We start from the raw sequence: 23,084 nt of genomic DNA, 5'->3' as shown, positions 1-23,084 counted from the left end.
TCTAACTTTATCTGTCTGCTGTGTGGTGCTGAGAAGGTAGTGTCCAGTGGGTTTTCAGAGTATTTTCACCAAAAACAGAAGCCTGATTTATCTGAAAATTTCTCTCACAGGAGCATCAAGAGAGAACAGAAAATCCTTTTAGATTGTGAAGCCAAAACAATGAGCTGAAAGGCTGTAAAACCCTCTGCTGAGCTGAGGGGAAACTGCAAAATTGGGTGATATTTACTTCTATCATGCATCCCTGTGAGTCGCTTTATGTTCACGTCTTCATTCAATCATCATTGGTAGATGTGAAAATATGATTACTGCAGCTTTAAATATGCAAAACAGAGCAGAATGGGCTCTCTTTTATTTTCCCCAAAAATAAATAATAGTTAATAGAATAATACGTTTGGCTGCTTTATGAAGAAATAATAAACCTGAGAAAGAGGCACATAGAGGGGTTTGTAATGCTGGAGCACACCAGGGACACCATGGATACATCACATATGAAGATGATCTGAGGCTTTTAGCTGCCCAAGACACAAAATCTTAATGATATGATGGAATCATAATATTTTATCGTGGTTTTGGTCTCCATTATTTGCCAGTCTACCACAATGTTTTTATTCGTGTTTGTGGTTCCTTGGTTTCAAGATGATCAGTCTGTGCGGGTGAGTCATAGTTCCCCTCCATCTTAGATGAAAGCTCGCTCACCCAGTTCGAGTGCCTCAGAGATCCCAAAAGTTATACACAGCAGCAGCGAACACATTTAACTGGGAATATTAGTGTCACAGGGACAGGAAGGCTGCTGTTTACTCTGGACTGGTCACTCATATTTCCTGTTCTATCCAACACTATGTTGAGATAAATATTTGCAAAGGCCAACCACATACACCCCTTCACTCTTGTCTCTGGAATGCAAAATCAGGAAGCTGGCCAACAATGTTTCTAAATAGTCAAATTAAATTATCAAATTTTCTCTTTTGCCCCGGTTGCCATGTTGTTGTTTTTTCTCTTTTATTGTTTGATGAACGATAATTTTGCGCAAATATATAAGAAATACGTTGTTTACACATGTGTAAAAACACAAACGTTACACTGAATAATGGATTCTGTTCTGCTTAATTAATTTCTTTGCTGTTGAGCTGTAGCACTTCTCTTCAGGCGCTTCTTTTCTTCTTCTCTTTAGCAGCTCACTCAAGTGTATCCTGACAGGAAGCTTGTGATAACAAAGTGCAGGAACACCAAACGCTGCTGTTTTCTGGACTTTATAAAGAGACAGGGATTATCCTCCACTTTCAAGTGTATAGCTGCAGGCTCCAGACATATTAGAGAACTTTTTCTTTTTCTTTTTTTTTTTACAGTAATTAACAATAAAGCTTTTCAAAGTTTGAGGACATAAAAAAGCCGGGTTATTTGGTCGCTCCTAAAAGTTAAGCTGAGTAACTCATTTTGTCAGAGGACGACACTTGAAAACTAGATGCAACTTTACGGTTACAGATCTTACGACTAACAACTGTGGAACAATCTTGTTGATAGCAAACAGAGGCTTATATACACATCAGACATGGAACAGAGCCAAAAGGCAATAACTCTGCCAAAAACAAATCCTCAAGAATATTTGTCAAGTTTCTAATAAAAAAAAAAAAAAAAAGGAAAAGATCTCATGTAATACGTTGAACACATACATTTTGCTCGTTATTTTTCATTCACTTGATGGTATGGTCTTGAAATCAAGCCACCTCATCTGACAAACATTTGACTGAGTTTAAGCACTAAGCTTTCTTGCTCATTTGCTAAACTCATGATTGATAGTTCTTTCTTATTTACTGTTATTATTGTAGTCATGTAGTTATTTCTTACTCACACTTCCAGCTGTATGTAACAATATGGGCTCCACTGTTTGTTCTGTATCGTGCCAAAATTGGACGGATCACTTGTTATGGCCTAGATTTGCTGGCCTCTCTTATTTGGACCTGTCAGCTGTTCATTCTTTTCACTTGTATCAAATGTCTTACTATAATTTAGACAAGAACACTTGGCCTGACTTTAGTTGGTGCAGTGCACTGCCACACCAGATACTGAAGCGTAAAAGAAAGTGTGTTTATAATAACCATGTTTCCACTGCGGCCATCGTCCACCACTACTAGTTATTCCAACATGCAAAACAAACGTGAGAGAGAAAGCAAATATTTTTGGAAATATGAGGCTCGAATCCCTCTAAACCACTTGTACCGTGCTTGAGTATTTCCAATTTATATTACTTTGTTCTTCCACTTCACTACATGTATATTTACAAGGGAAATATTGTATTTTTTTCCTTCATTACAGTCATTGTTTTTTTTCAAGCTGGAGAAACCAGCCTAGTCAGGGTGAAATTTCACATTTATGAGTTTTAAACCGTTCTAAAATGTATGTAACTTTGATTCATTGCTCACACAATCCTGGAATAACACCTGCATGCGTCAAGCAGCCGATAGATTTCACATATCGTTGTTTATCCAGGTGCATGAATGAAAGAAAACTAGTCGGGCATGTGGGTGTCCATGTGTTAACATTTAAAAGTGTTTGTGTTCGCTAATTACATAGCGATGAGGGAGTAAATGTGCCCTGCCAGCGTGATGTGTGCTCAGATAGACACCTGGAGTCCTCCTCACCTGCAACCTTTTCTTACCACAACACTCGTCTTTTATCTCCTCTTTATTCTCAACTCGGGCAGACGTTGTTCTACTACGTGTCATTTTCTCATCATCACCCTTCCTCGTCTCCATTTTTTTCTGAATGACGGGCAGGTTGGTTTAGCCGGAGGGATTCCTGGCGGAGTGATTTGGTTTTGATGTAATGTAAATCACATTGCCAGGGATTTCCAACCAGCTATAACCGAAACCGACGCAAGTCTCGCACACCTGGCGAGTGCTCAGCTGCAGAGCCAAAGTCGCTGCTCGAAATCTTTCTCTAAATGTAAAGAGACGGTTCAAGGTTGGTTGTCTACTTTAAGGTAGACATTGGACACTTGAATTTGGATGACAAATATTATAAAAATTATATATATATATATATATATATATATATATATATATATATATATATATAACATTACACTACTAGAATGAAAGGGAAATAGCAAGCCTGTGTCTTTCCCTCAGCCAATACCATTAAAAAATCACTAATTTAAACATTTTGTTCATTTGATCCCTAAACTCTGTTTGAAAGGTGTTTGAAGGCAGGTTTTTGGGCAAAGCCAGGCTAGCCAGATAGAGCCTAAAATTCCCACATTGTATTTTCGCTAGTAACATTCATGTCCATTGGTGCACCAACTGTATAGACTGCTGAAGGGATGATACATTTTGTAAGCTAAAATTGAAGTTTAATATCTCTGTGGGTTATCTCCGCTAAGGGATTTCTGGGAACAAAATTCATAAGTCTCTTGTCATGTTTTGAACATCCTGACCAATGAACACCACAGACATGATTTTTGGGTCATGAATGCAGTTTTTAGAAGTACAAAGGTAACTTTATTCTACACCCCAACTGGCTATGCACTTCCATGTTCGGTGTGATGAAGTATCATTTCCAAAACAATTTCTGTCCACATACTGGCAAATGCTCATATATTAAAAAAAGTTAAAATATATCAGGCTTGTGTCGTCCACAGATTTATTGAAGGCAATTAACCAAAAAACAATTGAAAATCCCACTGATTTTGATATGAGGGAAGTGGATACTCAACTTCTTTCTGGGTTTTCGGACTCATTCCTTCACACTTCTGTATAGGAATAGAAAGACCTTTGGTGCATCTGTTGAGTTTGGAGAAGGTGCAGGACTTAGCTCGCTCCGTGAACAGTTCAGTGACTGCCTATGTTCACAGTGGCTAAGTTCCGCTCCTCACAAGCCTCTCCAGCTATCAACTTCCAGTGTTATAACAGCTGTACGAAGTCAACATGGGATCAAGACTTTTTATGAGGTTTCGCTCCACTACAGCCCATCATAACTCACTGAAAGGATCTTAATCCAAAAGACAAAGAGAGCGAAAATGTTTATCTTCCTATTTCCCACTGCCAATAATAAGATTGTTTTGCTATATACTGCATGCACATACTATATAACGGACTTATTCTTTGTTTAACCCGTTTGGTTACAGGGCAGATAATAGTTTCCTTGAAGCTCATTCATCTGAAATCAATAAGCTTGAACATCTGTTATGTTGGAGCATAACAGACCCAGAGGTATTCATTATGATCATAGCTTTTACCTTTTCATGACAGCAAATGAAGGAAAAACTGAATAATTTGGTGCATAATCAGAAGAGAAGGGGAGAAAAATGCTAGACGGGTAAAAGTGAACGGCAGGCGGAAGGGAAGGAAGGCTTACTCATACAGGAAGGAAAAACAGGAAATGTCCCATCGGGAAAACAAGTAGCAATGTAATTGTGAACTTTGAGCTCATTTACTCTCTGGGTGGTCATGAACAGAAAGAACTGCCGCATCTAAGTGTGTGTGTGTTCATGTGATATGCAAAGTGTGTGGGGGGGATAAGAGTTCTTTGTAAATAGTGCAATCTATTGCGCTACTAGCATTTGCATGAATCTTGTGAGAAAGCAGCATACAGTCCTAAAAACAGAACTCAAAATGCAGCCATATCAACATGGATACGCAAGCAATTTATATTAAATGAGTCACAATGAATGGAAAAATCTTTGTACTTGTCAGTGCAAGTGCATTAAAAGGGTTGGTTGAAGTACAAAGAGCTACACTGATACGCAGCTTTGCTTTACAGAGAGTTTGTAGATATTTGTATGTAAGATTTCTGACAGAATTTTGTATAAGGTGACAGTTTGGGAGGGTTTTTTTTCGAGAAACTCATGGTGATAAAATTATATCTCTCAATGTTGTTAATAAAGACATTCCAGATATGTGGTAAAACCTTCACATTAAAAAAGTGTAAGAAGCAGCTTTATTGGCCAAGGACGTGTATTTATACAAGCAATTTGGCTCCAACATTGAACAAATATATGAATTTACTATCTGTACATAGATAGTATAAAACAATAAATGTGATGAATGATGTGCAACTATGCAAAAATGAGGACAGAATATTATAAATATTGATTATTGCAACCTGAAGGAGTTGTACCATAGTCCAGTGGTGGAGAGTGCAAGGTTTTTAGAATAAATATGGAATTATTGATGATGCATACTGTATGCATGTATTGCCATCCATCCATCCACTTTCTACTGCTTATCCTGTTAAGGGCTGCGGGGGGGGGGGGGGGGGGGGGGGGGGCTGGAGCCTATCCCAGCAGCCTTTGGGTGTGAGGCAGGGTTCACCCTGGACAGGTCACCAGCCCATCACAGGGCCGACACATATAGACAGACAACCATTCACACTGTCTTTGGACAGTGGGAGGAAGCCAGAGTACCCAGAGAGAACCCACGCAGACACAGGGAGAACATGGAGACTCCACACAGAAAGAACCTGTGCCCGAGCCAGGACTCAAACCCAGAACCTTCTTGCTATGAGGCGACAGTGCTGACCACTGCACCACCGTGCCACCCCCATAAGTTATTGAAGTCTCAAATTCTTTCAATTCAATATGGAGTTAATATTTGGACGTTTGGAATTGTAGAATGTCGTGGATGCTCAGGGTTAAGGTGTATTGTTTCACAGTTGTGGGTGATCCTGCCATCAGAATCAATAGCACTCAAAAGAGGAAGTATTTACAGTATATGTAACCATACCATGTTAATGTGGAAATATCTTTGTGAATTGGGTAAATAAACCCTTTAACTTTCTATTTCTTTGATGTACGTGAAATTTTAAGTCATAAGAACTTGAATCTCATTGGTATTGTTGAGATACTGTGACATAATTGTGCTTTGTGAGACTGTGTGTACCTGTTGTTGGTTCCCCTAGTGGTGACGGCAGGGCGGTGCATGTGCCTGGGCTCAACCTCCTGTGCCTACTGAGCTGATAACAGTTAGATGTTAAACAAGCACTGGCTCAGTTCAGCAGGAACCGGAGTTAGGCCCTCTAAAAAACAGCTACGCAGCATCGACGCATCCACCTGGAACCACTTCTCTATTGTCTTATTTTCAATTTAACTTTTTAAAATCTTCAGCCAGGATGAAACTGAATATACAACAGCGATCTGAATGTGTTTGCCTTTTTGCTGTAAATGTATTTATGGCCAGTTCCTTCTACAGCAATATAGTTTGCACATAAGTGTTTCCTCCTCCTGAAGGAGTCATTATTTCTTTACTACTCCAAGAGGCTGTAAGACTTTTTCCACAAAGCCTCATCAAGGCCATTCTAGAAGTAACAGCCAAGGTGTAATCGTCTCTTAATCCGACTTGAGGAAGCAGAAGTCGCATAAATGTACCCACACATCCTCTGAGAGTTTATACTTCTCTCCCATTGTAAAACTCACGATGGAGGAAATCTGCTTCTGTTGGGTTTGTATTTCTAAACGATCACAGGAGCAGAGTTTTTCCAGTTCTATTCTTGCCATCGCACTGCTCAAACGTTTCAGGAGGAATCCCCTGGATAAAAAATATTGGATGAGTGTTCCTGCATTTAACTCATGTTATTCCATATTTAACAATAACCATGTACTGATATGTGTGCATTGTATGGAACTTCAACTGCAATAAAAGAACCTTAAACAACCTATTGCTATACAGCCATGTTGCACAGAACAGTATTGCACCATTTAAATGACAAATTGTGTGGCATTAAACACATTTTCTCTTACAAAACTGTTTTTTTTTTAAATAAGATCATTTAGAAAAACCAAGATTATTTTTTACCTCAACGACGGATGGAATGAGATTTCAGTATGACTTTATAAGAGCCGTAGGATTTCGTCTTTTAGGAAGTGGTGAGGGGAATTATGGGCTAGCAGAACCTTTAATGGAACAAGCTAATGTATCTCAGCTTAGCACAAGGACAAGGCTGTCAAGCCAAATATGGATCACCCTGAGTCCACATGAGGGTTTACTTTTTCTTTTTTGTTTTTTGCTTTTCATGATTTTCCATTTTGTTTGACTGGGTTGAATGGAGATTGAACACAAACATACCCAGCTACCATGAAGTTACATGTACCAGATTTGAATTGCCATCACTATGAAATATCATTGTGTTTTAACGCTGTTACGCACTCTCGTATTCCGTGGGACAATGACTGATGTGTGTCATCCGCGTACGAAATAAGAAACTGACCTGTGATCACTTGTGACGGTTTCACTGGTCGTTCTGAAAACATGGTTATCTTTCACTTTCAGTAACATTTCTGTCTTTGTTTTATGTGTAAATGAGCAAAGCCATGACGAATAAAGTGCAAACAAAAAGTAATAATGCAGTCCTGTAATATTTGTATATAAAGTGTATGTGTCACACTGCAACAAGCTGCTGCAGTTTCATTCGGAGTGTAAGTGTAGCCAAGAAATACTTGGTATCAACTTAAAACATATACTGAATTATGACTCCATACGTGAACAAATACTAATGCAGTATTATAAACTGTTGGCTTTGAAACTGTTAACCACAACATTTACTCTACAGATATACATTATCAAAGGATTTATTGATTAATTATTTGTAAAGGTTAAAATGAGGCATTGACATGATATGATGAGATACTCAGATCAGTGCTGATGCAGCTTTCAGAGCTGAATATGCAGGAGTTCGTCGTGCATGTCACCGCTGTGACTGTTGGAAACATAACTGCAGTGCGTCTGACAAAGTTACACCTTTCATATCTGCTGAAAACATATGGAGTAATAATAATGAGAGATCTGCAAATACACACGCACACACCCACACACACATCCGTGGATTCTAGAGCCACAAACATCTTTATCTTTTTTAATCAAAAATTTAAAAACTGGTTTGACAATTCATCGTTTTCAAAGTCATGAATATTTGAAAGATAATCGCAAAAGCGTTTTACGTCTTTGTCCATCCATCCACCATCCACCATCCACCATCCACCATCCATCCATCCATTCATCCATTCATCAACTTGCTCTGCTGGGGGTTCCTTAGGTGTTCCCAGGCCATCATGGTGATAAAATACCTCCACCTGTTCCTCGGTCTCCCCCCAACTGGGCCCAGGTGGCATCCTAACCAGACGCCCGAACAACCTCAAGTGTCTGTGTTTGATCCAGAGGAGCAGAAGTCACTGGCTCACTGGCCTTGGTTTCTGACTTTCCAATTACGTTACGGCCATTTTTCCTCCTGAGCCAAGTCTCATTATACGACCTTAAGCAATAAAATACATCAGTGCAAGTTTTCCACCTATTCAAAGTTAGTAAGTAAAAACACAGCCGTAATACAGGAAACAAGGCTGCTTGCGTGACAGCGGCTCATCTTCCCTATCTGAGAGAAACCCCAGTCGTATCTGCGTGTGTTTGTGAATGTGACTGCTTTGTTGAGTGCAATCCGTGTTTATGTGAAAATAAATCTTAAAATGAAATATGTGTCTAGCTTGTTAGCAACATCCTCAAAGCCAAACCACGCTCACAGTCTCAAATTTACACAATCACAGAAGAAATCAACAAATTAGAATCACACGTATTTCCACCATTAAAACACTGCTGCCGTGTTTCAGAAATCATTTATCATGTGGAAGATTTTTTTGAAGGGGGACTTGAACTCGAACCCACAGCAGACAATCCACAAACGTTAACCATCATTCAAAAATGCTCTTTTTATGTGTTTGGGATGTCAAACCCACAACAATACGGAGCGTTTTTCACCGCAGCTTATAGGTTTTGGAATTGTAAATTGTTTAAACCTCAAAAAAGTAAATGTAAAGTGGTGCATGTTTTTATGTGTGAAGGCTTTTACATTCATCAGTCATTCAATTGAGGATTTTGGTCTAATTTGTAGAAAAACTGGCAAATTTCACAGATTCAAGAGTGCTTTCTGTTTTCTATAACTGTGCCTGTAATATTATTCACTCTTAATGATACATAAATTTCAATTACGTGGCTTTCTTCAGTATAAAAAAGTCATTATTTTAGCCCTGAAAACGTCTGCATTGCTGAGAGAGAATGAAGCTCGGTTCCCTGTGGAGAGACTTTGAGCTGCTTGATAAGCTCCTTTTCCCCCGGCCAAAAAAATCTGCCAACACCTGGGTTCTATCTGCTACGGGAACACCTTTAATTATTATTTTTTCTTGCTTTTAAACCTCATCTAAGAGGAAAGGTTCAGTGGAAAAGGCTTATTAGATTCCACTTATTTTCTCACTGAAGCCTCGCAGGCGACCTCCAGACCTCCTAGATCGGTACAGGTAGTTTCATCTATCACATCTGTGGTTGAAACCAGTGGCCACGTGCTGCTACTGCATCTCAGACCACTGAACAAAAGCTGCACGTTGCAGTCATATTCAGCTCAGACAGAATCATCCCCTCAGCCTGAGAAAACAGGGAGGTGTCTGTCTGCAGGTGAGCAGCAGAGGAGTTCAGTATGGCTGATGGGTCGAACATTATTCAGCTGGCCAGCGACGTCTTTGGATGTTGACGTTTGTTTGAAAGTATATGGTGACATCATTGAATCAAAGTTTAAATATCAGAACATGATGTGTTTTTGACTCAGCACCATCCATGACTGCTATGACTTTCTTGCTATGTCTGCATTTGGCACTTTTCCCTTGTTCATTTACACCCATAAGGGTTGGCAGGGTAAAGCATTAATTTTGACTAATTGTGTCCTCTCTGCTGATGAATAAGGACCTCAGGACACTCTGGGATTTTCTCATAAGGCCACAGGTGCCCCAGGAAACGTCCAGGCCCGTATGTAATGTTTATGTGGCCCGTGGCCACTCTGTGACTCAGAGGAAAATATGTACTCATCTGCACTTAAGGCTGTGAGCAAGTTTGGGATAACAACAGATGTGCAGAATTTCATGTTACCTGATGTAACATCGACGTCCTTTCTTCTTATTTAAGTTTTCTCTTCTCCCACTGTGCAAATTCAAACACCATTCCCATTTTTTTTTCTTTCTGTACAAACACGTCGTGGATTCGTATTAGTGGATCTGTGCAGGGAGACAAAAACAAGATAGTTTAAGAGGAAGGAAAGAGACAATTAAGGGTAAATAAATGAAAAGAAAGAGAGAAACATAATGAAAGACTTGGTTTGGTGTTTCAAATTCCAAAATAGCTATGTGAGATTAAAACAAACTGACTCAATCACCTCAGTCTAGTCAATTCATCGATCCACAAAGAACCGGATGGTGTTTATTATTTGCGTCAGCATCAAGACTGATTACCAGCCTGTGCTGCTGTTCTAACACCAAGTATATGTATGTCTGGATGTATGTGTGAGGTAATGATGTCATTTGTTTCAAACGCATCTGTATTAACCAGTCATTTCAGACCATGAAAAGCAAGATTTACCAAATCCCTGCAGCTTGTTCCTGTCTGTGTATCCCTATCTGTCTCAGTCTGTTCCTATGACTCACGGAGGCACTTTGGCTCTCTCATGTGTCACTTTGGAACTAAAGTGAAGCTGCAGGGTCATATCCACAGCCAACTCCTTCAAACTGGCTTCTTATCATTTTATCATAAATTAGAAGTCAAATGAATGGTCCACATTAACTTTTCAGGCTATTCAGCTGTAAGCCTAAATGAAACACTCAAATCCTCTCTCGCGTTGGACTGCTAATCAAGCTAACAACTGTCGCAGCGCGCAAACTGTGTGTTCAAGGTCAAATAAGGTTGAGCAGCTTAACCATAGCTTTAGGTTTGTTTGGAGGTGTTTCATATGTAACGTTATCAATGTTAATTTTAGGGTACTAGTTCAACACTCATTGTTTATGGGTTGTGTACTGTCACATGCATCAAAGCTTTTTAGTTAACCTCTGATTTTGATATACTAATAAAAAAAAATTGCACCAAACTGGACACCGAGGAGAGGACAGTCACTTTAATCTTCCATTGTCTCAATCAGTCTACTTGATAGTCCAACCACTTCAGATGCAGCAGTTTCTTCAAGTACAAGCAACAAACGTGCCAAATGTGACACTGACCTGATGAGTGGTTGTTGAGATAATTGAGGAGAAGTCCTAATTCCGTGCATATTGAGATATTTTAGCTTGTTAACTGAGCAGCGACGTTGTGCAAAGTACCATATGCTGACGTTAAACTACTTTTTTGTTCGTATTGCATAATCATCTCCGATGTGCATTTCTCTCTCTCTCTCTATATATATATATATCGTAAAGGCTTTGCAAGTATGAATATGCCTGAGAGGATCCTGCATGAGGGGAAAAGAAGAGCACTGTGCGACCAAGAACGTGTTAGTTGTGTTTACTATACATTTTTCTCTCTCCAGCTGACTTCGGAAATGTAACTTATTGAAGAGTACCCTCTAGTGGTGCAACCCTGAACGATCACAACATCACATGACCTTTCCATAAACCAGGGCTCATCTGGTACTTTATTCTCATCCCAGTTCTTGTCTAAAGCCTCTTTGCAGAGATGTGGAAAATGAGGTGATAAATTCTCAACTGGACCATAGAACTTCTCAGAACTTCTCTTCATACTTTTAACGGCTGAAGCCTTTCATGGTCCTGGGAGAGCAAAGGGAATTTATTACAGCGTCATCATTTATGTGTGTAACATATCTAGCAGCTGAAGAGAAAATTAGTAAAATCTTTTTAATCGAAAAAGCATACAGATGGTATCATTAGCTGGTTCGGTAAGGGGCACTGGACTGTTTCATGTGGGCTGCAGGGTGAGTCAGCGGAGAGTGAGTAATGATATAATAACCCTTGTGACGCACACAAACTACACACATAGACATGCATTTAGACAACATATTCGAAAGTTAAGAGTTGCACTTTGTCTCCTTCTTCATATTTTCCACAGGCCCTCCACAAGAGTATAGTTTTCGGGAAATAGTGCAAACACAGAGGATGAAGTCTTGATATGTCACATATGAGATCAGTCAGTTATTGCATGGATAGAACAGGATACCAGTAAATTTAAAAGAAAACCTCCCTGTAGTGACTCAGCTTGATTTACCTCGGTAATATTTAGGAGACAATGCAGGGTCCCATTTTGTGTTAGTCATGATTTGGCTTTACTGATACTGCTCGGTTTTTTGTGTCACTAGTTGTTCTCGTGTTTTTTTTTTTACATTTTATCTTTTAGACAATCCATCAATCCATCCATTTTCTACCTCTTATTCCTGTTAAGGATCGCGGGGGGGGGGGGGGGGGGGGCTGGAGCCTATCCCAGCGGCTACGGGCAAGAGGCAGGTTCACCCTGGACGGGTCACCAGTCCATCACAGGGCCAACACACATATAGACAGAAAACCATTCACACTCACAGTCACACCTACGGTCAATTTAGAGTATCAATCAGCCTCGTCCCCTCTTGATGTCTTTGGACTGTGGGAGGAAGCTGGAGTACCAGAGAGAACCCACACAGGAACAGGGAGAACATGGAGACTCCACACAGAGAGATCCCGTGCTCCAGCCGGGACTCAAACCCGGAACCCTCTTGCTGTGAGGCGACAGTGCTGACCACTGCACCACCGTGCCGCCCTCTTTTAGACAATTTAATATCTAAAGTAGAATAAGCAGAGCCTGTGGAAAAACCCTGCACCCTTAAGTTTTACCTGCAAAGTTTCATCTGGATGGTTTTGGCCTCCAGCTGGTTTTTTTTTCCCCCCTGTCCCTCAATTTTATGTAACAGTGCCACTTAGTGATGGATTTGCACCAGATTTTGCACATTGGCTTAATAGGGCTGCGCTCAGTTTCATGTAATTTGGGGTGACACATCAATACAGTCAATCTTCAGGGTTCTTCTTCTTCTTTTGTACTTAATGGCAGTTAGCAAACCAGTGTATACGAACATTAGGACCTCCAACTGCACTGTGACGTCCTTGTTATTTTTTCTATTTGGATCAGTGATAAATTCACACTGTAATCTGACATGCGCCACATTTAAACGATAGATGTAAAGAGCAAAAATCTGAATTATGCATTAAGGCATGCTGTGTGAAAGTAGCGTAAATGTTTTTGTCCCATTCACAGCAAACTGCATTACGTTTAAATATACAAATGTCCGCACTTTGAGTAGATTTTGTATTTTGATTATTTATTTACAAGTTACGTAGATAGAAAAGACTCACAAACCATGAGAAACCAATAATCAACAAAATTAAGGAAATGCAAAAACGACATTCCTGTGAGATCTCTTACACGTGTGATGGACAGCAGAGATAAATAACTAATAACTTACAAACACAACACGAGAGCTCACCAAAAAATGTCCTCCTAATTTCTGCTATGTAATAATAGACATCTCCTCTCTCTCCCGGCTTTCTGAAAGTGTATTCACAACTTTCCCCAAGTACCTGCAGAAAGCTTGCCTCAAGTCTTCTGGGTCTTCCTCCAGGTTTGAGTGAATGAGTGAAAGTCTGCTCAGCTGTGAGGCTGCTTCAAACAGAACAAATGTGTTATTCTAGAAACAGACAGCATCATCAACGCATTTATGACCCGCGGCAGGGTTACCTAAAGGCAGCCGACTGTCCTCCACTGCACAGTTGGGCTTGTGGTGAGCGATGAGTAGACACTGGCTCTCCTGCAACCCCTGGGAGGAGATGAACATCAAATGCCACGTCTCGATTTCTTTTAAGTGACTCGGAACATCAGGATTCAGAACGATCACTACGCCGCTGGAGTCTTTCATGAGCGCAGGCCAGCATGATTCAAATCTATAATGAGACAGTATATTTTCTCTGCATTGGGGGGGTACACTCAAAGGAGGGGTTTTATTTTGTCCTCTGGTATCACAGTCGAACATTAAAAATGTGTTTAGAACTTACTTGAAATCCCCTGAACAGTCCCACAGTTCAACCTCACATGTCTTGTTGTCTCCACTACCTTCCAGCTGTGATTCGAATTCCAGAATCCTTCAATACAAAAAAATGTTGTTTATTTTTTTTGTATCTTTACAACGTAATGAAGAATGAGTAACATGTATCTTGGCGATGACTTCTATCAATTCAATTTCCACCTCATGGCTTGACTGACTTCATGAAATGCTTGTACCAGGCATAAATGGGTGAGGTTGACTTGGAATTTGTACCTGACACCTTGAGTAGGTTGATAATCTCCTCCCACATTTTCTGTTGTGTCTGAGAGGAAATTTGCCAGAACAGTTTTCCCACTCTGAAAGACAGAGAGGTAATTTAAATACAGTCCCATTCGTAGAGAGGGCCAGCGTGTCCCTTCAGTATAGCAACTAATTAACACTTGTCTTTTTGGCATCTTCATTATCTTTATTGTTCTGCCAATGAGCAGCAGATACTGTATGTTGACTTGTCAGCGTGGGAAAAGCACATATTATTTATAATTAATAGATAGATTCTGACTGCTGACTTTTGATTATTCTGTAGACCTTGCAAATATGCGTTTTTAAAAGGTTCTGCACTTAAATACAAAAAGGGTCCATTGTAAGCTAAGTTGTATCTTTGAATACAGTATAATTTTATATCATGTTAAATTACAAATACATAATTAAGGAAATAGCATTTTATTGTTTAAACTGTTTGATGAGAGAAAACACAAATACATGTAGTAGGGTTATAGTAGATTTTTTACAGTATACTTGAAGTATAAATTAAACAACACAAATATCACATTTAATAAAGGTTTATTTCTCTTCTTGCTTTTGTTGTTCCTCTGTTTTGTCTCGTCGTAACTTTGTCGTCGTTCGTGGGCCGTGAATGGTTATGAGCACATGCTAAAGACATGAATGTGCCCTGAGTATTACCAAGCTAACGGTAGCTGTCATCATGTCACGGTAACATCAGGTAAACACAACGTCGTGCTGCAGTGGGAGATGTGTATTTACTTACCTCACTAGGACCAATTAAGAGTATTTTAGCTTTGAACATTTCTCGACAGAGGGTAGCTGGAGCTAACAGCTAACTTCAACGGAAGAGTTAGCTTAACTAACAGCCGTCTGTATACGTTGATTAAATTTATCTATGGCAATCAATTTGTCGGTCTGAAACTCGCTATAATTTGTCCGAAATATTTCCGAATCATAACATGAAGGTTAACTTAGAAAGTTGTATTACTATAGCTTATCGTGAGTCTACAACGATAGTAAACTTCCTTTTTGTTTCTATGGTTTCAGCAAATAACTCTGTTCATTGGCTGTTTGGAGTTTAATCAAATAAAGTTCCGCCTATATTTTCATCGACTATCGAATCAAGAGCGGGTAAATACGTCAACGTCATTACGTTACTTCTTACCTAACCAATCATATTCAATCCTTTAAGAGGGGGCTCTTCGGTTTGGAGTATCCTTAACCGAAACGAGGCGACAGCGTAAGTAATTTTCACATTTTCAGTGGTATTGTCACGAATGTGGTTACAAGAGCGACGTGTTGTTCACATAATATGTCAGAGGTTTCGCTCGGTACATTCAACAGAATTTCTGCTTTGATGTGGTGTATCAAAAAGCTTATAGTCCGCCGCAATGGAGGAGTAGCTTCCCTGACAACCAAGTCTATACTGCCCTTCAAGTTAGTCACAGCTACGCTCACCTTTATGAACCATGAACATTCCTTAATATTAATGTTTTGTAGATATTAATTTGCAGTTATATATTTATAATTTCTCTGTGACAGATCCCGGGCCCCGCAGGTATGTCTCCAGAGGGTGTGCTCCAGGGTCCCTCCCTTGGTTTCATCTCTACCAGGGAGGATCCAGATAGCTCTCATGAGCCCGGGACCAGGAGCAAGACTTGCAGGTATCTCCACACAAGAACCCCAGAGACAGACATCAGTTGGTATATAGAGCTTTAGTTCTATCACTACACATTCACTTATCTGCACCAACAGGTCCTCTAAACGAGCTGCCTCTATTATATTCCCTTTGTGCTGTCTGTCTGTGTGCAGCCGTGGAGCCTACGCCAAGGGAATGACTCCTCTCCTAAAAACACTGACAGATGCTGAAGCAGCTGCCAAGTCTGCAGCCATACAACTCGTATCATTTAAAGACGCCATGGAAGCTGAATTTTCCGTATGTTTTTATTTACACATTAAACAGCAACATGTTCTGCATAGGTTTTAACATGAAGACCCAGACTTTCTTTATTTTTCTTGTCACTACAGGAGTCGAGACGGTCTGCAGTAGATAAGCAGCGAATTGCAAGGCAGAGAGGACTTTTGTTGGAGAAGTTGGAGGAGTTCCGACGAATAAACAAGTCCCTTCGACAGAAAATTAAACAGCTCCAAGATGCTGAGGTGGGTTATAATCTGCCTCTTATAATACCCAGGACTTTTATTCCGGGGGTGTAGTGTTTATAACCAGCAAATTAATACATAAAGCATACTTTACCTGAGCTTATTTTGACAAATTACAAATACTGTTTACATAGGCTGATCGAATTGATGCTGACAATCAGATTGACAGTTTGCTGAAGAGGATCGCACGGGCTGAGAAGGACAATGCGGTGAGTGCTGCATTAAAATAATATACTGAAAGAGAGCTTTTAACATATGTAAGTCAGTTGAAAGATCATGGAAGAGTTATTCTCTTAAGAATTGGTTCATGTGAAATTAATTCTGTATAATATATGAATTTAGACAAGTCAGTATGTAAAATCTGTAAAAAGAAACTACAAATGCTGGGTTGCCAGTGCAGTCATGATTGGTACTAAAACTGAAACAATAAGATTTTTTTCAACAAGGTGTCCCTTTTAAATGCACTTTGTTTAAAAAAAAAAGATGCCAATCTCAGTTTAAATGTTCTGACAGCATTAATCTGTCTTCCCAAGCATTTCAAAAGCGAGTTGACTGAAGCAGAAAGACGAGTTGAGGAACTTGTGAATCTGCAGCAACTAGAGCAGGTAAGTATCAAGTACATTTTATTTTTGATGATAAACATCAGTGCATTTAAGTGTATTAATCAGTTTTCATTATCACAGGAGAACATGAAGAGTGTAGTACACATGAGCAAGGCTGTGGACGCGACCCGTGCTCATCTCCAGGGGCAGCTGCTCAAAAAGGAGACTGAAAACAATCATCTGACTTTGCAGCTGCGGGTATGAATCCTCGTGACCTCATCAGCCATTATTATTCTCTGGATGTAGATGTTTCAAAGAGAGACACCTGCCACTTAGGTACTTACATCCAGCTTCATTCGGTCTTGAAAAACCTGGAAAAATCATGGAATTTGAAACTGGATATGGAAATGTTTCTGTAAAATACACAAAGACAAACATTTGGCAAACGTCATGGAAATTTCCTGCACACATACTTGCATATAGAGAAAGAATGACTGAGAGAAATCTTGTTATTGATTTACTTTAATAGGCCCACATGCCCATTAATTCTAGTTAAATGTACACTGGTGAATTTTGACATCAGTGTCTGTTTCATCCAACGGTCCACAATGCAACTGACAAAAAAATCAATCCACTGAACGTTCTTTTCTTTATAATGCAGAATTCCTAAATGGACCAATTAGATTGCAGAAGTGGACCCAATGAAGTGATCAGTGATATTATATTGTAATACCATTTTCTGATCAGCTATCTGTGTTCGATTGGGTTTTGTTTTTTGTTGGGGTTTTTTTTAGACTCTTGAGAGAACCCTGACTGAACAAAAGATGGAGATTGATGAGCTCAGAGGTTCCATCGCATCTCTTCCTGAGAAGACGGCGCAGGACATAGAACAACTCAGGAAAGCTGCCCGAGCACAGAAACTGAGAGCTGAGCGATTTGAAGCTGCCATCGAGAAATGTTACGCACAGTTGAAGGAAAAGGTATAAAATCAGAAAGGCTATGATTTTTTATTTATTTCGAATTTGAAAGGCTTCTCTTTCTTTTGTAACCAATTGTTTTTCAATTGGTATACAGGATGTTCAGCTGGCCAACGCTCGTTCAGAAATAGACTCCAGGAGGAAGCAAAAGGAGGACGTGACAGACGAAAAAGACAAACTTGTTGCTCATGTAGAGTTATTGAAAAGGTGGGTCATGTCTCTGAAACTGATATATCCACATGGACCCCGGCTGTTTTAACTGATGAATTTTTAAATACCAATGAAGTCAAATTGCAGACTTGACAGTGCGGCTGCAGAGGGAGAAGAATGAGGTCACTACCGCAACTGAAACTGTGATGCAACGCGTTGAAAACCTTATCGCTGAAAATGGAGAACTCTGCATCAGTAATGCAACACTGAAGGTACCAAACAGTCGGTGCACACAACCTTAGCAGTATTCATATGTTGTCAGACATTAGTAATAAAACAATCTCTCTCACTCTGACTTTGGTGCGATTGCAGGCTGCTGTTGCTCGGGTGGAGCAGCAGCTTACTGACTGTGATGCTGCTCTGGTAGAAGAGAAGATTTTGTCCCAGGACAGGAAACATCAAGCTGAACAGTGTCAATACCAGGTTGATATTTATTTGCCATTTTATTGTTGTGGTCTCCATCACGCTGTACATGATTCTTTAGGGAGCAAACGTAGTAGTTTTTAATGGTTTGGGCTATTCAAGTACAGAGTCTAATTCAATCAATGGCAGATTTCAGTACCTGAGAGAATAAAGTGAACGTTTGACAGGCAAAGGATGAGCAAGACTGTGTGACGTCACCCCTACATGTCAAAAAACACTGTCAGAGCAGCGGTGAGGTGAATGAGGTGTTAGCTATGGTTACACTCGGTAAAGATGCCATGGCAACACATCTAACCTGAGGAAACTGGTGATCGAGCACAAAATAAAGCAGAAGAGTGAACCATATTTGATAGACTCAAACAATACTCAAATTTAGTTTGGAAACATTTTTTACAACTTTTTTTTTTTTAATAAAGTACGAATCCTCCAAAAAAAATTTCCTGGGTACAGTTGATCAGGGACCAGCAAGTTTTCATACTGCCAACTGCTGTGCTTTATTGACAGACAACTCATAAGTCTTGTGTCCTTTTATTTTACATTCTGGTACATAACACATTTAGATTCCTGGATACACTATCCTTTTAGTCTCTGAGGACATTTTATTTGATCCTATAACAGTGAAAGTGCTCAACTAAAGAGAAGTCCAACAATCCTCTGTGATTGCACCCACTTACTTTAATGTGCTTACTCTGTACTTCACAGTCCACTTCAAATGTTGCCCGTTGGGTTTTGTTTTATTATAATTTAAGTACAGTATCAGGTAATAACCTTGAGCTATAGGCAGATTTGATCATACTCTTTGTTTTTGTTTCCTAGGTTGCAGAGTGTAAAGCTGAGGTAGATAATCTGAGGATCAAATATGCAAAACTTTTAAGAGACATACAGAACACGCAAGATGGAAAAGGGGAAAAAATTGATAAGGTAATCTCCTGTCTCATAATCTGAATGTTTCTCCGAGAATCACGTGCGAAGTTCAAACTCTGTTAATGTGCACTGATCTGTAAGGCAGCCTGCAGATGTGTCAAAACTATTTTTTGGGAGACGAACATATTTTCTAGTATTTGCTGCAGCTCTGCATGTTGGTGTTTTGTCGACCTGCGTTTGTCCAGCAGAGCAAGTGCACTGTGCAATGTGCAGAACTCAGCCCAAAGAGGATTCTGGCTCTGTTAGGACTAAAGTCAAACTTTAGGCTAATCCTCTCTGTCCCCCATCATCCCATTCTTTCTGCCATCCTGTGGAGCCCAGGTGAGGCAGGAGCTGCAGGGGCGTGTGGAGCAACTGCAGGCTTTCCCAGAGTTACTGAGAGCAGTTGAGCAGAATCTCCTCGAGTGCCAGGAAAAACTGCGCCGCTCGGATAGGAAATGCTCAGAAAAGTCAGAGTCCATTAGACAACTGCAGGTTAAGGTGTGCAACGTGAGCAGTAAAATGGTCGTTTTACTACATCTGACCACTAGGTGGTAGTACAACAGCATGTGAATCGTCTTTGATGTGCTTAAACTTTGATTGCAGTGAACAAAATTAGGTTGCAACCACCACCTTAACCCATTTGTGCATTTGTGAGTGTTGTGCTGTGTCACTCCCTTTGAAAATGGCATAAAATGTGCTGTTGTGTTGCATGTGATGTGAAATGCTCCTTACGTCTGCATTCACTTGTGCCCATTGCAGGTGTGATCAAAAGCATAAATGAAAGTTAAATCTTTCGTCCACAGATGGAGAGTCAAACTAAACTGGTGACATCATCAGTGGAGATGAGAGCGTCCATTCAAGAGGCCAATTTAAACCTACACGAGAAAACGAAATCCCTTGAAAAGTAAGTTTTGTTGTGTCCACTGTCTTGTGTAGATTGAAAGGCTCATCCCGCAGTGTTTGTGTCGGTCTTTTGAAGGGAGATGGACCGGCTGCACCTGGAGAACCAGGACCTCGTGCAGAGGCTGGCGGCTCAAGAGGACGCTCTGGGCTACAGTAACCGGCAACTGGATCAGCGCTCGCTGGAGTGTCAGGCTCTCAGTCGGCAGCTAGAGTCAGCTTTATCGGATGTCAGACATCAGGTGTGTCGGTGCATAACCTGATGTTAGGGATTTTCTTTTTGTCAGCTCTTGTGACTTTGCTATGTAATTTAACTGGCTGAGCATTTCCCTTTCTCTGCTCCAGTCTGACTTTTGGAAATGGGTTTGGTATCAAAATTTCACAAAATAAATCCTAAGAACCTTCTTAAATCTGTCATAAAGCCTCTTATATGATTTGATAGTCTTTCCACAGATGGAAGCTCTGACTGACAGGGACTTATGTGCTTCTCCTTATATGTCCAGGTCACCAAGGTAAAAGGTCAAGCTGTTTCCAGAGAAGAAGCTCTTCAGACCAAAATCCTCGAGCTGGAAGCAGAAAAGTGCAAGAGGGATAAAGAGCTGAAGCTTCTCCGCCAGAGCAAGCTGACTGTGAGGTTTTGTTTGTTCTTCTGCAGGATCCCAATGTTTCAGAGCTGTCTAGCTTTCACTGAATTCATTCTTTCCATTTTAGGCAGAAAAACAGTTTGAGGTGCGCCTGAAAGACCTGCAGCTCAGCCTGGACCAATCAGAGAGCCACAAGCAAAGCATCCAGAACTACATCGATTTTCTCAAAAACTCCTATACGACCATGTTTGACGAAGGACTGCAAGCGTCAAGCTTTGGACCCTCTTATTTTCTTAAATGACTTTTTGTTGTTGTTGTTGTTGTTGTTATTTATCTACTTTATCTCCTGCTGTTTTTAACTTGCACTGATATTTATGAGAATATTTAAAAACAAGAATGGAGGCAATCATTTTTTAATCACTTTTAGATAAAGTTTAAGATTTGCACTTCTTTTGCCAGTTGCATACACATCATAAAATTTGTTTTGTTTTGGGGTTTTTTTTTGTAAAATTAGTCTTGAGTCTTTCTGTGCATTAAGATTGAAATTGAAACCTTGAATACTTAAATCATCAAGAGTAACTACAACCCTCCAGGACTGGCTAACCTAAATATTGTGGAAGTATTTGATCGGTCTCTTACAGGGACATTCAGGATGTTCTGTGAATATTTAAGGGAACATATACGGGAGGAACCTTTCTAGGCGTCCTGTAGAAAGGTCCAGTAATGTTCCCTCATAAGGTGCAAATGTTCTTGAAAGTTGATGCAAGAAACTTCGTGCAGAACCTCTGAAAATGTAGGTTTATATCCCTCAAAGGGTCTTGTAATGTCAGTTTCAGGAAAATTCAAAACCTTTCAAGAACATTGTCAGATTCCGAGAACATCCCCTTCCTTGATTTGCCACTAGGTGGAACTATTTTGTTTCTCTTCTACCACAAGTCTTTATTTTACCAACAGTTTAATTTGACCGGACAGCATCTTGCACGAATAAAGTTGAGACCTACGATAATTTTGTTTTGTATGCATACTGTCTTTCCATGCACGCACTTAGCAATAATCTAGAAATGTGAGATGTTCGAGTGACATGATGCTGACATGTTCTAGTCAGGTAAACGAATGGTGCTGTGCTGATGCTCTGCTCGAACTTTTCACCATTCACGCTCTTGTTATTCTTCCCGATATTCTGTGAACTTTATTGGTGTCTTGGTGCTGAAAACAAGCTTTCTGTTGGACTCAGAAATGATGTGACTTTATTGAAAGTGTTTAAATTCTGTTCCCCAGCTTGAGCAAGACGAATGGTGCTCTAAATCAGTTGTTTTTCTGTTGCTGGGAAGCTCGTGCCTTCAGGCTTGTATTCATGTAGGAACACTGGGATCTGTCCAAACCACTCTTGCTGCTTGTTCTCATGCGTTTGTATTGTAATGAGATTTTGTTTCATGTAAAAAAAAAAAAAAAAGATACAGGTATCTGCTGTAACATGACAATGTGTTTTGATATGATTTTTTGGTCTTGTACTGTATCCATGGAAATAAACTACCTCCATCAGGCTGGGATGAGTTCTTGAAGCGGGTGTACTCCCCTGAGTGGGAAATGCTCCTCTCAGGTTCTCAAAGACAAAGCTCTATTGTGCTCTCTGTTAGCGGATGGAACTATTTCATCTTTGTGTGCGTCAGTAACTGTGTTTTTCCTTCACTCTTGTTCTCTGTCTCTCGGTCTTTGCCCATTTACGTAATTCTCTTGATCATTCTTTGGGAATTTGCCTTTTTTTTCGGCTGTTTGTCGGAAAATAAGCTCAAATCTGACCTTTGGCAATTAGGTTGGTAGCACAGTTCAGCAGCACGATGGACACACCCTGGGTTTATGAGCTTATTCGGCTCAAGTGAGTTGGATGACCCATTTGTCTTTTTTTGAGTTAAGCTCAGTTTTTCTGAGCCAATTATCAAAAACAGGTTTCCCCTGCCGAAAACATTTCTTAAGGTCACAATCAGCAGGAAAATGCTGAGGTTTGCGTTATGGTTGCTCCTCAAAAGAGTGTGGACTGTTGATCACAGTTGGATGGTAACTATGTTACTATGGCTTTAATTTTGGACCTTTATGGGCCTGGAAGAGCTCGAGGGTCCCTGCTGCACATGCAGTTCTGTGAGACGGATGACTGTCCACCTCATCAATAGTCAGCTATTCAGCGCAATCAAACACATGTGTTTCCTCTCTGAAGGACAAATCTGCAGCATAAAAAACACATGGGAGAGACTTTCACAGACATATTATACTTCAATTTCTTCTAAAAATAT

General features: G+C 40.1%; 2 protein-coding genes across 12 annotated transcripts in view; one reads left to right on the top strand and one right to left on the bottom strand.

Moving 5' to 3' along the window:
• Positions 1-15,194, bottom strand: part of ift22 (intraflagellar transport 22 homolog (Chlamydomonas)) — a 60,237-nt gene extending 45,043 nt beyond the window's left edge. The window contains exons 1-7 of one of the 8 annotated variants that reach the window (XR_015115871.1): positions 14,858-15,194; positions 14,086-14,168; positions 13,823-13,909; positions 13,509-13,711; positions 13,352-13,433; positions 9,897-10,021; positions 7,521-7,742 (exon numbers count right to left, since the gene is read on the bottom strand). Coding sequence is in view for 4 of the 8 variants with exons in the window: in XM_086204079.1 (XP_086060205.1) it covers positions 13,282-13,433; positions 13,509-13,711; positions 13,823-13,909; positions 14,086-14,168; positions 14,858-14,896 (564 nt within the window). In the remaining 4 variants the exon portion in view is untranslated. Of the gene's footprint in view, positions 1-7,520; positions 7,743-7,973; positions 10,022-13,096; positions 13,434-13,508; positions 13,712-13,822; positions 13,910-14,085; positions 14,169-14,857 lie in introns of those variants that run through there. The other 7 variants (XR_015115870.1, XR_015115872.1, XR_015115873.1 and 4 more) reach the window with 7 other exon arrangements.
• Positions 15,195-15,226: 32 nt separating this feature from the next.
• On the top strand, positions 15,227-22,411 carry LOC147261819 (outer dense fiber protein 2-like). Of its 4 annotated transcripts, none has more exons than XM_086204047.1 (18): positions 15,260-15,334; positions 15,439-15,531; positions 15,637-15,758; positions 15,907-16,030; positions 16,123-16,254; positions 16,389-16,463; positions 16,788-16,859; positions 16,938-17,054; positions 17,591-17,776; positions 17,871-17,980; positions 18,060-18,195; positions 18,296-18,406; positions 19,223-19,327; positions 19,652-19,810; positions 20,116-20,216; positions 20,292-20,454; positions 20,716-20,841; positions 20,924-22,411. In XM_086204047.1, exons 3-18 carry the CDS (start codon positions 15,655-15,657, stop codon positions 21,095-21,097), a joined length of 1,995 nt encoding a protein of 664 aa, XP_086060173.1. In that variant the 5' UTR covers positions 15,260-15,334; positions 15,439-15,531; positions 15,637-15,654; the 3' UTR covers positions 21,098-22,411. The 4 variants fall into 4 exon arrangements, with proteins under 4 accessions (XP_086060175.1, XP_086060173.1, XP_086060176.1 ...); XM_086204048.1 differs by having other exon boundaries at positions 15,266-15,334; positions 15,470-15,531; XM_086204049.1 differs by lacking the exon at positions 15,439-15,531 and having other exon boundaries at positions 15,227-15,334.
• The last annotated feature ends 673 nt before the right edge of the window (positions 22,412-23,084 follow it).

The sequence above is a fragment of the Aulostomus chinensis genome, chromosome 5 (genome assembly GCF_037954235.1).
Source record: "Aulostomus chinensis isolate RoL2024-O1b breed Wild chromosome 5, RoL_Achi_v1.0, whole genome shotgun sequence".
Lineage (NCBI taxonomy): Eukaryota > Metazoa > Chordata > Actinopteri > Syngnathiformes > Aulostomidae > Aulostomus > Aulostomus chinensis.
The sequence above is the reverse complement of the archived record's forward strand: the minus strand, read 5'-3'. Positions and strand labels throughout refer to the sequence as shown.